Source organism: Phaenicophaeus curvirostris, chromosome 9 (assembly GCF_032191515.1).
Source record: "Phaenicophaeus curvirostris isolate KB17595 chromosome 9, BPBGC_Pcur_1.0, whole genome shotgun sequence".
Taxonomy (NCBI): domain Eukaryota; kingdom Metazoa; phylum Chordata; class Aves; order Cuculiformes; family Cuculidae; genus Phaenicophaeus; species Phaenicophaeus curvirostris.
In genome coordinates this window covers 20,358,208-20,375,664 of record NC_091400.1, presented here as the reverse complement: position 1 = coordinate 20,375,664, position 17,457 = coordinate 20,358,208, and the positions used below count along the sequence as shown (strand labels likewise).

Sequence of the window (17,457 nt, the reverse complement as noted above, 5' to 3'; positions counted from 1 at the left end):
TTAAATTTCAACACACAACTGACTTAAAATGGCACTCCTGAAAACTAAAGGGAAAAAGAAATAAAGCATTCTGCTTCCCCAATTTCTTGCATGGACATGATCACCAATTTAAAGTATAAACATCACTAGGTATAGTCCTTCTGTTTTTACTAGGTGTTCGAGTTTTCTCTCCTCCCTTGATCATCGTTTTCTTAAATAGTTGTTTCTAAATTATTTAGTGCAATAAAATAGACTCCTTACTGATAATACGGTTGGAAATCGAGACTGTAATCAGCTATTAATATTGTAAGACAGATTTAAGGGGCTTTTGAAATTCAAGTCAAAACAATAATAGGTTTAAATGATTAAAAGGGATTAAGAAAGGCAGGAAAGTTCAAAGCCTGTTAATCACCAGACTGCAGAAACTATGATCATGGAACACACCAGCCTATCACTCTGGGCTGAAGCACAGAGTAGTGAGTGGCCTTGTCAAAACAGGTTTCTTAGCTATGAACTAGTGAGCTAAAGAATTAAGACATCTAAACACTTGCAATACACAGCCAAACAAAAAAGTTTCCTCCAGAATAATTTTTGAAACATCTGTTTGCAAGCACCTTTTAAAGAGCTGTGCACACTCTGTGCATTTCTTTAGAACTGGTACTCTGAATTCTATACTCACAGCTCTGGTAAAAATATACTTGGCTGACCTTCAGTAACTCCGTCAAGGAACAAAATATTAATTCAGTTTGTGCCGAACTATAGGCAATTTTGCTTATAGACTGAACCCTTTACTCCTCCTTTTAATATTATCCCTTTGAGCCTTTCATATTCAGAGAGTTTCTTTAGACAAACCCGTCAGCCTGCACTGTTCCTGTCCTGAAATCATAACCTAACCTTCACACACCAACTTCCTTCAACCAGAAATAAACACTGGTTTGCACTTGAATTCATTCCAATTATAACCACAAACCAGCTCTCACAATCTTCCATTAAAGTACCACTTGCATAAAAACTTACCCTAAAAGCCCATCAGAAGTAAGACATACATAATGAAGGATTCCTGTTCATGTTTATCCACGATTACTTGTTGTTATCCCCTTAAAATTTATGGCCCAGAACAACTTGGAGAAGTTCTACAACAGATCCTGTTCGTGCTAGTATTGGAAATACTCAACACCTCGGTGCTGCAGGAGGAGCTCTGCTTTGAGAAAGAAACGGTATCAAAACACTGTGTGGGGAAGGCAGAGCAGCGTGGCTGTGGACACAACTTTTGGCATTCTCTCACCTAGAGTTAAAGACTGTTTCAATGATTTCTCCTAAAGACCCACTTTCTGTATGCCAGGTACGAAGAGCACTGCCAACTACTCAACTGACCTTCTAAATGCTTGAAAACAAACCTTTCATCATTTCTTCTAAGGAGGAGGCAGACTCATAAAGCCATGTGTCAGGATGAAGTTCCATAGGCTCTACTTCCACAATAAAACCCAGGTTAATATTCTGGACAAGTCACAAAAGCAGCAACATCATGCTGTTGCAAATGTAAACCAACTGTGTTGGGCTCCATCAACACGCAATACATGTCATAACTGAATTAACAGCTTCATCCCCAGACCACATCCGTTCTGTCTCTTAACTGCAAGAGTTGCTAAAATAGAATTATTTTAATATCTCTAGTCTAAGGGAAGAAATGCCACATAAATAAAAATCAATTAAGACACAGCAAAAGACAATTATTCTTCAGGGAAGAACTCATAAACCAGAGTCAGCCCAGAACATCACTTTCAAGCAATAAAACCCTGCAAAAGGAAGATACTGGAAGTTCTGAAGCTATAATAAATCTTGATTGACGTAAAATGCAAAATGCATTGCTCCACTTAGAAATCATAAGGAAAATAACAGCGAGTCTTACATATTGGTCAGTATTTTTTTCTTATTTATTTAAAATAATATAGTTTAAGATGTATTCCATTTTCCTGTGACACAACTTTATAAATATCTTTGCGCTTCTGACAGGCCAAGCAAAAGTACCAATTCCATACTGTCGCAACCTAAATGTTGCCTTAGAGCTTCCATCACGCCTCTCTGCACCTGAGCACTTGTTGCAGGACCGTTCAGCTTACAGAAACCCAAGCATAGAATTGTCAGGGAGATAATGTGCCTTCTCTAAAAATGATTTTTAACTCTGACAAGGGCAAACAGCAAGCTACAAACAAGTGTTGCAGCTGCTGTGGAATTCCAGCCATGCCAGAAGAACTTACCCAAGCCACTAACGGTATTAGCTTTATTGTATAAAAGTATCCTATGAAAGGTGGCAGGGAAGGGTTCCTTCCTGCACAGAAAAATTTAATTTCATCCTAAGTAACGAAGGAGCAATGCCAAGATGGAGATTCAGGGATGAACTCTTGAGAGATGAACTCCTTCCTCTGCTCCATCAGAAGACCAGACATGCAGAGAACAGCAATTACTGCTTCTGGAAAGAACCATTCCTCCCTTCAGCCTCCAACCACAGCCTCTGTTTGTATCTTAACTCTTCACCTACAGCGGTAGTTGCAGCATCAGAGCCAGATACTCGGGGATCTGGCAGAGAAAAAAAGGGACTGAAGTATTCAGATAGTTCCTGCCATTTATGGTCCAAAAGAACATCACGCCTTGGCTCAAAATATCCTCCTGTTTTGCGAAGTTGTCAGGCTTCTTTATTAACTTTTTACATACAAAAAATGAAAAGTCCTGCTTCTGAACACAAGTCAGATATTCTTGGCTAACGCAGGAATTTGTAGTTGGTGCTTCCAAAGCAATACAAATTTAGTAATTACTAAAGCACCTTACTCATCTTAATTCATCTGGTATTTGAATGGTACAGTCTGTTGATACAATACCACTGGGTAGAATCAAGGGTTTATGAAATGAAAGATCTTTGTCTCACGCACTGCATTTCATCTGAATTTATTAAGGAACAGCAGGCTTTGTGACACCCTCAAGTCTACAACGTGGACTTGATCTCCAGCAACTTGGAGCAGTGATGGCTCTGCCCTGACAAAAATAAACAGCAGTAAAAGAACTGGCTCGCCCTTCTCCAGCCCCTGACTAAGGGAAAACAAGCAATTAGGAGTAAGAAAAGCTGCCTCGCCCTCTCCCTGTGGCTACAGCAGAGACCACAGGTCCAACACTCCAGAAAGAAACAAGACAACAAGAGGCAAAGCACGGAGCAGGCCTGAACATGGTTGCATGACACAGAGCACAAGCACAGTATCTGAAATCAACAGCAGAACAAGCACCCCACAACTTAGAATCATAGAATCATAGAATAACCAGGTTGAAAGAGACCCACCGGATCATCGAGTCCAACCATTCCCATCAATCACTAAACCATGCCCCTTAGCACCTCGTCCACCCGTGCCTTAAACACCTCCAGGGAAGTGACTCAACCCCCTCCCTGGGCAGCCTGTTCCAGTGCCCAATGACCCTTTCTGTGAAAAATTTTTTCCTAATGTCCAGCCTAAATCTCCCCTGGCAGAGCTTGAGGCCATTCCCTCTTGTCCTGTCCCCTGTCACTTGGGAGAAGAGGCCAGCACCCTCCTCTCACAGCTGGTCACAGGTCACAGCTAGGTCACAGCTGACATAACACTGATGCGGTATTTGCAGATTGTTCTGCACAGCCTGATGAAAGAGCAAGTCACCAAAGGGAAATGTTAAAAACTAGTATTTCATTTAAAAGGAAGGTCAGAATCCCTCTCATCCTAATACACATAACTTGTGAAAAACAGCTATTGAGACTGCAAATTGTTTGACTTGAACAAAGCAAAACGAATCAAGTAGTAACGAGCATTATAATTTACTTAAATAGTTATTTTTTAGTTAAACCAAAGTTGCTAAAAAGTTGAAGGTACTTCCAACAACCTCAAAAATGCTATCATTAAAAGTTGTCTTTTCTAAGAGACGACAAATCAAGTTCATCTACTGTTAAAAAAAAAAAAAGGGAGCATGTGACAAGTCATTTTTGACTGGACAATTCTACCCTTCAATTCATGACTGATCACAGTGTTTCACTATACTAGTATCATAACTAGAAAAAAAATCTCTAGCCTTTCCTATGCTGTTAGAAATTTCAGGTTGGAGAAGCAGGATGGGAATGGAAAACAATATTAAAATCACATCTTACTACCCTATAATTAAAAAGAAAGCCTGCAACCATGCCCAAAACATGAAACAACTTTCACCTATTGTATCCTAAATAAAAATCAATCCTGTAATTCTGCAATCAGAAAACTCTTAAGATAAAAAGTTTTTCAGTACAAACAGCAAGTACCACTCCCAGAGAGAAGTTTTACTATCTGCTTTTGAAACAACTCCAGTTCTCTAATGAGAAATCCAGCTTTTTCCATCAAGCATCTTCAGCTATGGTCTTCTATTTAGCATTATCACCTAGTTAAAACCAGAGACTCTTAATTCATGGAACTCTAGTTTAAAGCTCCTTGTTTACCTTGAGGAAGTAAACAGAACCCAGTATTTCACCATTTCCCTTGTAATGCAACTCCCAAAGTTTTGTTAAACAAATTTTTGCTTGGTAGTGAAGAGGAAATACAAATAAGCTCTGTGTGCATGCATTATCCTGTCATGTATCTCAAGATTATTCTAAAGAGAACACTTAATCCAAGAACTGGACATCCACTGACGTGTAGTAAATTAGCAAGTTTTCTGAAGAAATGAAAAACAGAACAAATGAAGTTATGATTTGCAGTTTAGTACTAAGTAAGTAATTGAGAAAGTGAAAACGCACAATAAAGAGAAGAGATAACAAGGACCGGAATATTTCCAACTCATGAACACATTACATCTCATGTTACAGGTAAGGCAGTAGTTACAAGCTCTTCTGTGATGATTACTCAAGCTCGATATATCCTGAAAACGTCACAGCTCCTCCTGTAGAACTTTGTCTATGCACAGGTTAGATTTTTCTAAATGGAGCTTAACTAAAATCTTTCACTCATTTAAACTCCACATTTAACTAAGCACACTAGGGAAAATTATCAAGCTTGTAGAAAGCTCTAATTATGCTGTCAGGCATGCTACCAAATTTATAGGCATGCTAGTACCGAGACAACTGTTTAAGACAGCCATCACTACCCTATATTTTTGCAAGGAAGCACTGAAGGTTTTTCTAATTTACCGGCAGTCAGATGATGCAATTTGGCTCAACAGTTTCAGCAACATTCTGTGTTCAGACCCTGAGATAAGCGAAATTGACTTCTGCAGATACAACTCAAACCCCAAGGTACTAATAAAGAACACTCAGCTGTTCGGCTTCTCTGCCAAAGGAGCCAGTGCAACAGATACTTGTACCAAGGATCTTTCACAAGGATTAGTGAAACAATGGAACATTACATAGCAATCTTTCTTCAGAAAAAAAAAAAGAGTGCATTTTCAAGGACGACAAGTTTTAAAGTTATTCCTATGTACTTTCCATAGACGCAGCACCATACAGATAACACTCCCCAACTCAGAACAAGACAAAAATCCATCAACCTGTCCCAGAGGGTTGGTGAAGCACACAAAGTAAATGCACCAGTGAAAGAGCTCCAAGTCTGGAGGTTTTTCCTCCCACTTATATCTGGCAGCCAAGTCCACCTGCAGCTCATGTGTTCTTTGACCCCGCAGATCCCTAGTACAGAAGCACCACTTGCCTTTCCCAGGCCTCCAGCTCATGCCAGCATGGGGAAGCTTGTTTGGCACTGAAGCCTTAAGACTGTGCTGAAACCTGAGTTTTGTGAACAAAGAATTGCTTCCGATTCTGTAAAAGCTACTTAGGCTCTCAGCCACTTTATGAGAGTTAACTGCATGAGTGGCATTTTGATTGTTTTGCTCTGGAAAGTTACAAGGTACAAGTTGTTTAGATAGGAGCAAAGGTAAACTGAAAATGTTGAGAACACCACATGGCAGAATGGCAAAAGCCACGGCTATACAGAGCAACTGAAATTTAATTTGAGTGAGCAGTTGGTTTTCACTTCGGCTGCTTCTCAAACCTTTTCCTAATTTACAATCCAAATTCTCAGAAGAGTGGGAAAAAAGATCAAATATATACATCTTAGATTCACAGAATGGTTTAGGTTGGAAGGGACCTTGAAGATCGTTCCCTTTCATCACAATAAGCATTCCATCCCTAAAGTCTGTGCTTATCTAATCCATCACCCTACAACCATACATGACAGTGAAGGAAAGTAGAGAGTGATCAAGCATCTTGGGATCTTGAGTAATGACCCAACCACTTCGGATGCTGCAGACAAGTTGGCAGCACGTTGCAGGAGACCCATGCCCCTATTTGTGAAATTACAGATGAAAATGACAGCATTTCTTCCTTCAGTGTAATGATATTCTCTTTTCATACATTAACCACCAACATCACCCCAAAACACATACACATTTCAAAGAACCTATTCATTTCCCCTCTCACATCTCTTCAAACCTTTTTTTTCCAGGGAAGAGTAAAAAGAATACAAACCCATTTCTTGGTGTACAGATAGTTTGTATTTACAACAGCATCACAGAGAAGGCAGGGAAGAGAAATGAGGTGCAGGTGATGCAGAGCATGAAAGCCATTAAGAACTACAGATCTCTATTGAGCACCTTCAAAAAACCTGTGCAAGGACTGTCATAGACTCTGATTTTAAGGGTTGGGGGGGAACACCACACAAGGAGAAAAAGACTTGGCTGCTTTGACAATCGACAGTCCTATAGCTATAGTTAGCAATTCACCCACAAAACATCAATCTTTTTTATATTCTTTCCCATCCCACGTACAGAATGCTGTTCTCTGAGCAAGTATCTATATCCTAGCAAAATAAATACTGCTAGGTTATGGAGTTAGTAGGCATGGAGGTATTGGGCTGACAGTCAGACTTGATGATCTTAAGAGGTCTCTTCCAACTTTAATGATTCTGTGATTTAATGCAAACCAAAAGGTCACCCTCTCCCTGTGCCCCCCCCTCCCCAAAGAAAAAACCATTTCTGATATTTATTTCACAGAGCTAGTCAGAAAAAAAACCAAGGACATACGATGGATTATCTTTACTTCGAGACTGCTCTCCAGCTCCGTGAGCAGAAAGTGAAGTGGGTTTGGGTATCGTCAGCTTTCAACAGTGCAGTCAACACCGCTAACAATTTTACAGATTGCCTCTCTGAAAAGAAATAAGAAATGAGACCTAGAAAACAGAACTACCTGACAGAGGTCAAATCTTCTCTGGCTCAGGTAATACCAGGCTGCTGGTGTGATCTGAAAAGCTCAGACAGGCACAGGGAAATTCTGCTATGCTCTAAATGAAAACTACCTCTCCTAGGAATAATCTAGGAAAGGCTTAAAGCTTCCCAAAACTTGTCAAGAGAGCAGAATGCTTTGGAGACCAAATTAAACCAAAATCCACCTTGAAAGAAAGGTGGTAGGGCTGTGCTAACAACTCAAGCCAAAACTACCCACCCAACTCTCCAACCCTGCTCATTTCCTCACACCAGCGTTACATGACAGCAAGCGGCTCAAACCTGCCAGAGGTAGAACTACACTATATGTTTGTTTCCAGGTTTATTTGCAACATAGATTTTAGGCCATTTAAATATTGCTAAAAAGAACACTGGAGACTGCCTACATACTCTTACACTGTTTCCATTTGCATTTTCTTAATAGAAGTTCCAAAAATACTGTGGTTATGGGACTCATTTTAATACTCTCATTTCATTAACAAAATGTTGATTAAACTTGCAACATCCAATCCTTTATTCACAACAATGGTATTTACTCTTAAAACTGGCTAATGAGACAGGAGGATAAACTAACAGGAACAGTGAAAAAATTAAAAGCATAAAGTTCTTATGGATGTTTACCTGAGCTCTTTCCTCATTTTCCTAAGCTCCCTTCACAAGTCAGAGTCTGGTTAGCGTGGCAGCCCCATCAAACATGCCCACCCAGCTGAAGAGGTGGGATAGACTCTGGGGTTACTGGATCCCTGAGAGATACTGAGAGCCAATGATGTGTGGCTAGAGATGGACACATGTCTCATTTTACAAGAAAAGACAGACTAGGGTAGTATGATCGACAGTTTCTGTCAAATGCTTTGCAGTCCTGAAACATCTCTGTTCTCGCTGTTCCCTGCAGTGTCTGAATAGATAACACTACTCTAGCAGTTGTTCTACAGCAAGGTTTGCTATTTAATCTCCCTTTATGAGCTGAGGAAGCATGGGATTTGATTCCCATCTCATGGAGTATTACAAAAGGTAGTTGGATTTCAGTAGAAACATGCTCATCTATCTGTGCAACGTACTACTCTGCATGCACTCACTAAGAGGGAGCTGGAAATGAAACTGGATCCTTGTGAAGGAGGCAGATAAGCTCCTCAGTGTTCAGGTTATTACCAGAACTATCGCTATCAGCAGATCCCCTGTGACACTGTTGTCGGAGGACTGCTTACTGCTTTATGGAATGCAGTGCTCCAGGAAGGCTTTCTGGCAGTAAAGAAACACTCACCGAGTACACCATTCCAGGAGAGAACTTGTTGGAGAGGGCTCAAATTTGAGTACATACGACTGCTAATTTTTAAATTAGATTCTGCAGAGCGCATCAAGTCTAGTGAAAACCACAACACGCTCTTGCAGGATCTCATTGCTGCAATATAGGTCCCTCCGCCTCTTTTATGACAGCAGTTTATAAGGACTGGTTGGGGGATATTGTGGGGCTGGGGGTGGAGGCATTACAAACCAGTTAAGAGACTGGCTTTCAAGTTATTTCAGTAGAAACATAAGGCAGCGAGTTACATCAGAATAATTTCATTTTTCAGAAATCAAGTCTATGCCTTGAGTGTTCAAAGTCTCAAATGTATGAGACCGATTTCTACCATTGCATTCTTGCCTTTTTTCTCCAGCTTACAATACTCAGTCTCTCACTTAAACAACACCTTTAGATAGAACTGAGTGACAAAATATCCATTGCAAAACAAATTATTGCTATTATTAAAAGCTTCAGAACAAAACATTTGTGGCTGATAGTACATATTCCCAAGTAAACACTCTGCACCTGTTCTTTATTTGGTGATGTGAAATTTAGTCTTTATCCAGAATTCCTACTAATAAATAGAAGAATGACTAGAGAAAATACTATTAACACTTAAAAATTTAAACAAAGAATTGTAAGCACTTTGAAAGATGAGATCAACTTACTGAACACTTGAAAACAAGACACACAAAGCAGCAACAACAATTGGAAGAGATTGAGCTCATGCAGAAGGATTTAAAAGAGCAACTATATTTTACACCTCTTGAAAAGATGCATCTATAAGCTGACCAGAGAGTGAGTAAACTTAATCCCACCAGCAATATACTAAGAGCAATTCAGTGATATGGTTATACGGACAGCAGCACGACAACTAGGCCTAAGCAAGATAAGACACCCCGTGATAAGAAGCAGTCCTGCTCTTGGCTGATAAATTGGGTATTAAAAAAAAATAAGGTACACTTGCACAACTTTTCTCGGTGTGGTACAGAAATGGTTTACTTGCCTCAAAGTCATCACTGAAAAGAGCACTGTCATAGTACATTGAAACTAGCACACAAATGTTCACACAAGAGCTACCTACATGTCACTGACACTGGTGGTTGCTTCCAGTTAAAGGCCAGCAAAGACAGCACGAAGAGACTAGAATAGATAATTGATAGAAAACAATAAATACCATACATCCATGAAAACACCGAAGGTTTTCATTGACACCACCACCACTGCTTCATACAGCTAGAACAATCAAATGACTGATACAACGCTGGCTTCTTTCAGCACGGAGCCAGAATCCCACCGAGATCAGCACTAACTCAGCACCACACAAGCAGGTAGGACTCAGTGTATTTACGGGCATCATTCTAGAAACAAAATTGACATAAAAAGAACAAATAAATTAAGACTTACTTGTCAAGGAAGTCCTTGTCCACAACTGCACAGATATCAAGCAGAGGATTTCCCATTCCAAACAGGACATTTTCACTGCAACAGAATGCATTATTTCAAGTTAGTTTAGCATTAGTTTATTGTTCCTCAATTAACAGGCTGAAGACATGTTTTTATTAGAGAGAAAAGCTTTTCTTCAATACAGCTAAGAAGCAAAAAGATAGACATTCTGCCCAGCACATTAGTTCCATGGAGATGTAGGATATGGACAGTCAAATTCCAGTGAAGTATCATCCTCCAGTATTCTTCTTTGACCAATATACAGACTGCAAGCTGTCAGGAATACATAGAGGTATATATTCTGTTAAACTACCATTCACCAGAACTAGAGCTGTGTGCCACGTTTTGTAGTTTACAAGGATTGCATTCAGGTTGTAATACCCGATTTGAGATAGCGAGGCCATCAGGCCACATTGTAAGAATTTCACTGCAGACTCAGTTGCTGAGTTTACTCTGCTGCTGACCAATAATTAACAATTTAATTCTGTTTCAGTAAACTAAAATTAAGAGACTATGGATTCTGCATTGTCTGCCATCCTAAACAGCATAGCCGTCAACTGATAAGTACATTTTAATCCATTTGTAATTCATTACCTTGACTTCTGCCACATCAGAACTAGACAGCAACACTGTAAACAGCTGAAAGTGTTCACTTGAATCGTTTTGGTTTTTTTCAGATCCATTCAGAACCCATGTGTTCCATTTTCCTGGATCGCATGCACTTGGGTGGTAATGCAGTAATACCAACAGATTAGATACGTGGCCTGGTGTCAAGCAAGAGGGAATGCAGCTGCTCTCCACGGCTGTCTAAAGCTACACTCAAACCCACCCCACTCATCCCTCAGCTGGCACCTGCTGCCACAGCCAGCAAGGCATGCTCTGGCCCTAGCCACCCAAAGCAGCTTTGGTGTGACCACCAAACACGCCTCCTCCCTCTTTACAAGGTCTCCCTCTCTCAAGTGTTTGCAGAGAAAGCTTATTCCCTGCTCTCCATCCTCCTGAAGTACTACTCTAACACTGCAGTCAGATCTAAACAGCATAACAGCATCAGGTGAATTGCAAAGAAAGTGAATTTTCAATTGTTCTAGCCTGTTTAGAGCAAGATAAATGTTTCAGAGACTCAACATCTGCCTACTCAATTATAGGTTTCATTAATTTCTACTCAGCAGGACAAGAAAAAAACAATAAAAAACAAGCAGAAAGGGAATGATATGGAGCTTTCTCATGAATTGTGTCCAACAGAGGTTGGAAACTCATTTGCTTACTTCCTCTCACAACTGCTGTGAAAAGTCCTTCGCTGACAAGTATTTGTCGTGTTTGAAGCTACAAGAGGTACACAAACTTCCTCCTCTTTACAGTACCTCCGTGAAATGCTAAATTCTGAAGCACCAACATGAAGAAGTGGAAAACATGATTAATTGACGTTGAGACACAGCAAACCATGCTTTCAGTATCCCATCTGTAGCTTTAACCATAGGCCTTCACAGCCAGTTTCACTGTATGTGAAATGTGGAAGATGCTGCTTTGTGTAGACAGAGCTAGAAATCCAGCTCACTCCTAACTGAGGTAGGTAACATCTGCTTAGTAAAAATCTGTAAGGCTCACTAAATACTTGTGTCAGTATGAAAAGAAGCATTGGTTCTTCTAAACAGCATAACCGTAAGTTATACCTAGCTAGAAAAAAAGGAGAGACAGATGACAGTTAAGAAGTCCTAAGGATAAAGGGGATTGTAGTTAGAGCCCCAGGACAGGGCATTCTCACCATTTTAAACACCAAGTATGGCATCAGTAGGGTTGCAGGAAAATGAATTCTGCAAGTGGTGAATGCAGATTTGTTCCAAACTGTACGTTCCTGTGCTTGACGTTTAACTGACTCTCATGTGTTGTGAAATTCTATACATCAATAATTTTATACTTACACTTAAGAAAATAATGCCTGTCGTAGATAATTTCTACATAAGACAGGTATCGGCACTGAAGTGTACAGTATGCCAGAAAACAGCAGCTGTACTTCAAAAACCCTCTGAAACATACAAGAAACATTGATATTGCTACCTATGAAGAAGTTACTCTGTTCAACAGAAAAGCAAAACAGAAGCTACCAAACATTTAACAACCTGCATGCTGAAGAACACACTGGTCAATATACTTGAAGCAGCACGAGAGCAACTTTGCACTAGTTTAACACCTACAAAAGACCTATCAAGCCAATAACGTGCACACAAACTCCTAATACATGAGTGCAGCAGCAGAAACTAGCACTTTCAGTGCCATTTAACTCAGGCAGTGCTTTACATCACAGAAAACAAGCCCTGTTCCATCCCCAAGCCTTTCCTTTCCCACAGTATGTCAGACTCATCTGCATTCAGGTATTCCAGAGGCTTTACAGTAGGGTGCCACCGGGGCTGGGAAGTTTTAAAAGCCAAGGTAGCTACCCCTAAACAAGTAAGTGCACGTTCAGAAACATTGCCTTGACACTTTTGGGCACACTCTCCCCAGCTTCAGCACCATTTTTTCTCACAGCCACGGGTAGGATAGCAGAACCTGACAGCATTTCAAACACACTAAACTGAGTGCGCTGTGAGGTTCAGTGAAGAACAGAGTGCACCAGTGATGTAACACAACTTATTTTGCAAATAAACTAAATACTTAAGCTAATACATACTAATAGCCAGCCTTGTGTTTCAATTAACATGTATTTCTACATTTTTGGCTGTTTCAGCTAGGTATCTGAATTAGTGAAGTCCAAAGGTACTGGAGCTTTCATGCTTTAAGCTAGATATTAACATGGATTTCACAAAAACGAGAAAAAAACCATACAATTTACTTGTACTGGACACTGTAGTTGTGTCATACCTTAACTTACACTGCATTTGATAAACAAATCTTTCTGGGCAAAACAGACTAAATAATCTCTTTGCAAGCTGCAAATGTTAAAAATTCAACAAGGTTAAGCAGACATTTAAAATCACCACTGTGGTAAGCATTTTCCAATACACAGTTTGTGGACCACAACCTGCAAAGTCCCGTGTTTCTGCTGTTAAAGAAAAAGACTTGGCTGTGTAAATCCTTAGTGTGTTCAACCCGATTAACCCAGCAGTGGCTACGTTTCAGTGCAAGGGAAATCACCTTTCACTTCTGAAGGGGCTGCAAAGTGTCTGCACTGTTACCCTACTACACTTTTTCATGGTACAATGCAAAGAATAGCAGTTAACCAGCTACAGTTTGCTTCTCTGTAAAAAAATAACTTAAAAAAAAATTGCAGATACTCTGTAAAGCCACATACCGTAAAAGCATAAAATTAAACAGACTATTTAGGATTCCAGAGAATGCTAGATTTACAATTCTTCAGAGAAAAAAATTGAGATATTAAGCTGCTACAACCTCACTAAGTTCAACACTTTTAGCTGTTTCAGTATGAACCTTATTGGCCTTTGCTGTTCAGTCACACTGGACACCTGCATGGATTAAAATTTCACAGATTATTTGCAACCAACTAGATGTAAAACACAGCGAGGAAGCAGCAGTAGCTTCCTGAAACATGTGATGTCACAATACATAGGTTTTTTGGGAAATATTTCTCTGCAACAACCACAGAACAAACATGTTCTCCACATCTCCTGACCTCTCCCCATTCCCTTCTCTTGCACGGGAGTGCTGGTATCTAACCTTTTCAGAAGGATGTTCTTGCTTAACTCGATGAAGCAATTGCAAAAGAACATTTGGCTCTGCTCTTCAAGAACTACGTGATAACTCCTTTACCTGCACAAACTAAGGGCACATAATTGACTATACACAGTCAGTGTGTGTGAGTGTGTGAGAGTGTGTGTGTGTACATGCATACACAAGAAGTACATTTATATAAAGAGTATATATGCTTTTAAAACTCTAAGCTAAGAATACAATGTTAATAAAAATCTAGAAGTTTTCTATACACAGAAATATACTGTGCACCTCGCAGGCAAAACTGGAGATCAACAGCAACTTACTTCACAGAAAGCTTCGATGCACATCATATTTTATGAGTTTGTTATTTAACTTTGGAATAGATGAAAAGCCAGTTGTAATTATAAATTCAAGCAATATAATTGATGAAACAAATACATCTTCACCTGCTAATTAATGGCATTTTGTTTGGAGAATGCCAGGAAGATTGATTTTTCACAAATAGCCAGGTTTCATGCCGTACTCTAATCACAAGTTGTAGAAGTAATGAAGTGAAACCAGGAAACAAAACAGAAACTACAACCAAACAAAAAAACCGCCACACCAGTACTGATTTACCCCTTCAATCATTTTTAAAAGTCAACAGAATTAACCCTCACTGAACGATCTGGAAAGCTGGGTCCAACACCATGATTCTGCACGACTAATGCTCTACTGCTGCAGGTTTTTTAACATCACAGTCCTGTTTCCAGCTGGCTGCTGAACATCAGCAGCACTGCATCCAACTACCACACTGTATTGTTATCATCCCATGCTGCACCCACTTCACTGGAAGAGCAGCATCAAAATATCAGTGGAGGAATATTATTAGTTACTGGCACAAAGACAGAGGAATATTTTGAGCCTTTGGATACTGGCTCAAAAAAAGAGATCTCTCATTATTTCTTAAAAAACACTTCATATTTTTTCTTGTTAATTGCTTCAAAAAATGTCTCATCTACATAATACTAAAGGAAATCAAGCTGAAAGTTGCACCCTTTTATTGCTGTAACAGCTTTATACTGCTGTGCAGCTATAGTATGCCTTTAATATTAAATTCGGATGCTAAGACATTTTACAGTCAAAAAGCCTTAATAAAACATGAGTGGGACATTTGGGTATCCCAATGGCACGACAGCATGCTGTATGCCTTGTCTCCCATTTACAGACGCAGTTTCATAAGATCTAAAATGTTAGTATTTCCATGCGGTTTGATATGCTCTCAAATTAAGGCCAAACAAGGCAGGTTCCAAACCTATTCTCAGCACATCCATTTCAGTCTAAAAGGAACATAGTTAAACCCCATACAATATGAGATTTGAATTTAACAGAAGTAATTTATAATATAGTTAGAACAAAACAGCAATAGTACCAGACCCATAGCATTTGAGTAGGGATAAGTTCTCACCCAAGAACATCCTTCTCTCATCCCACTTACCTGCACAACGTAAGTGAATAAGACATTTACTGTTAACTAGAACTGAACTAAAAGTACCTTAGCACTATTCCCTCACTACAAGAAGGATGTTGAGGCTCTGGAGCGAGTCCAGAAAAGAGCAACAAAGCTGGTGAGGGGGCTGGAGAACAGGCCTTATGAGGAGCGGCTGAGAGAGCTGGGGGTGTTTAGCCTGGAGAAGAGGAGGCTGAGGGGAGACCTCATTGCTCTCTATAACTACCTGAAAGGAGGTTGTAGAGAGGAGGGTGCTGGCCTCTTCTCCCAAGTGACGGGGGACAGGACAAGAGGGAATGGCCTCAAGCTCCACCAGGGGAGATTTAGGCTGGACATTAGGAAAAAATTCTTCACAGAAAGGGTCATTTGGCACTGGAACAGGCTGCCCAGGGAGGTGGTTGATTCACCTTCCCTGGAGGTATTTAAGGCACGGGTGGACGAGGTGCTAAGGGGCATGGTTTAGTGTTTGATAGGAATGGTTGGACTCGATGATCCGGTGGGTCTCTTCCAACCTGGTTATTCTACGATTTTATGATTCTACTATTATTCCATGATTCCAGACCGTTTCCCTCGCATCCCTGCTCAGCGAATCACTGTAGCGTACAGACCTTAATAACACAAGCAGCCTGTAGGACTGCTCGGACGCTTTCCTTCCCAGAACCACAGAACGACTGGAGCTGGAAGGGATCCACAAGGAACACTGAGTCCAACTCCAGTCCCTGCACAGGACAGCCACATTCACACCGTGTGGCTGAGGGCATTGTCCAAACGCTTCTGGAATACTGTCAGGCTCAGCACCGTGACTGCTTCCCTGGGGAGCTGTCCCAGTGCTCCACCACCCTCTGGATGAAGAACCTTTTCCTAATGTCCCACCTAACCCTCCCCTGGCACATCTCCCTTACAAAATAACTACATTCAACCTCCCCGCCGGGGCTCGTCGGTGCCCGAGGGGGCAGCCCGGACCCCCGCTGCCCCGTTCGGGGCAGCGGGGGTCCGGGCTGCCCCCTCGGGCACCGACGAGCCCCGGGACAGCGGGAGACCGGGTTTCCCCCCTCGTGCGATGCCCGAGGACGCGCGCGGCTCCCCGAGAGTGGGCTCAGCTCCGCGTTACCTGAGGGTGGGCATGTCTCCGCGGCGGAGTCCCGCCGAGCAGCACCAGCAGAAGTAGCAGCAGCAGCAGCGCCGCCCGCGACTGAAGCCGCCGGCCACGGCGCCGCTGGCCCCGCCTCCGGCCATTAAAGGGGAGGGGGGCGTGGCCTAACGGGGGAGGGGGCGTGGCCTCGCGCACCCCCTTGGGGAACCCGCGGCGCCGGGTGCCTCGCGCCCCGCTCCCTGGGCGCCATCTTGGGTGCGGGCAGGGAACGCCTCCCCCCCTCTTAAATTAAAAGCGACGTTTAATTAGGGTATAGACGAGGTGCGGAGTTGCACCCGCGCTCCATCACAGAGTCGCTAGGTTGGAAAAGAGCCACAGGATCATCGAGTCCAACCATTCCTATCGAGCGCTAAGCCGTGCCCCTCAGCACCTCAAAAATGATGCCACGGGCATCGCTGCGCGCCAAGGGGACCCCAACCGCGTGCCCCGGTGCCTGCAGAGAATCACAGACTCGTGGGATGGTTTGGACATGAAGCCTGTCTAGTCCAACCCCACTGCCACAGGCAGAGACACCTTGATATGCAACTCAAATTCCCTCCAGCTCCATCATAGAATCATATAATAACCAGGTTGGAAGAGACCCACTGGATCATCAAGTCCAACCATTCCTATCAAACACTAAACCATGGCCCTTAGCACCTCGTCCACCCGTGCCTTAAACACCTCCAGGGAAGGTGAATCAACCACCTCCCTGGGCAGCCTGTTCCAGTGCCCAATGACCCTTTCTGTGAAGAATTTTTTCCTAATGTCCAGCCGAAACCTCCCCTGGCGGAGCTTGAGGCCATTCCCTCTTGTCCTGTCCCCTGTCACCTGGGAGAAGAGGCCAGCACCCTCCTCTCTACAACCTCCTTTCAGGTAGTTGTAGAGAGCAATGAGGTCTCCCCTCAGCCTCCTCTTCTCCAGGCAAAACAACCCCAGCTCTCTCAGCCGCTCCTCATAAGGCCTGTTCTCCAGCCCCTTCACCAGCTTTGTTGCTCTTCTCTGGACTCGCTCCAGAGCCTCAACATCCTTCTTGTGGTGAGGGGCCCAGAACTGAACAAGGCTGCTTGGGAGAGTGTTCTTGGCACCTCGACAAAGAGGCAGTCTGACAAATGAAAGCCAAACATCAATGGTTTCCACCTTTCCCTGGTGCTAGGTCAGGACTTAATGCCGCCCTCATGACAGCACCCACAGCCCTGCGTAGTTATCAGAATC

General features: G+C 42.1%; 1 protein-coding gene across 2 annotated transcripts in view; it reads right to left on the bottom strand.

Moving 5' to 3' along the window:
* ADK (adenosine kinase) overlaps positions 1 to 17,457 on the bottom strand; it is a 244,012-nt gene that overhangs the window by 217,224 nt on the left and 9,331 nt on the right. The window contains exons 1-2 of one of the 2 annotated variants that reach the window (XM_069863581.1): positions 16,222 to 16,277; positions 9,917 to 9,991 (exon numbers count right to left, since the gene is read on the bottom strand). In XM_069863581.1, the coding sequence (XP_069719682.1) occupies positions 9,917 to 9,991; positions 16,222 to 16,235 (89 nt within the window). In that variant the 5' untranslated portion in view covers positions 16,236 to 16,277. Of the gene's footprint in view, positions 1 to 9,916; positions 9,992 to 16,221; positions 16,278 to 17,457 lie in introns of those variants that run through there. The other variant, XM_069863580.1, reaches the window with a different exon arrangement.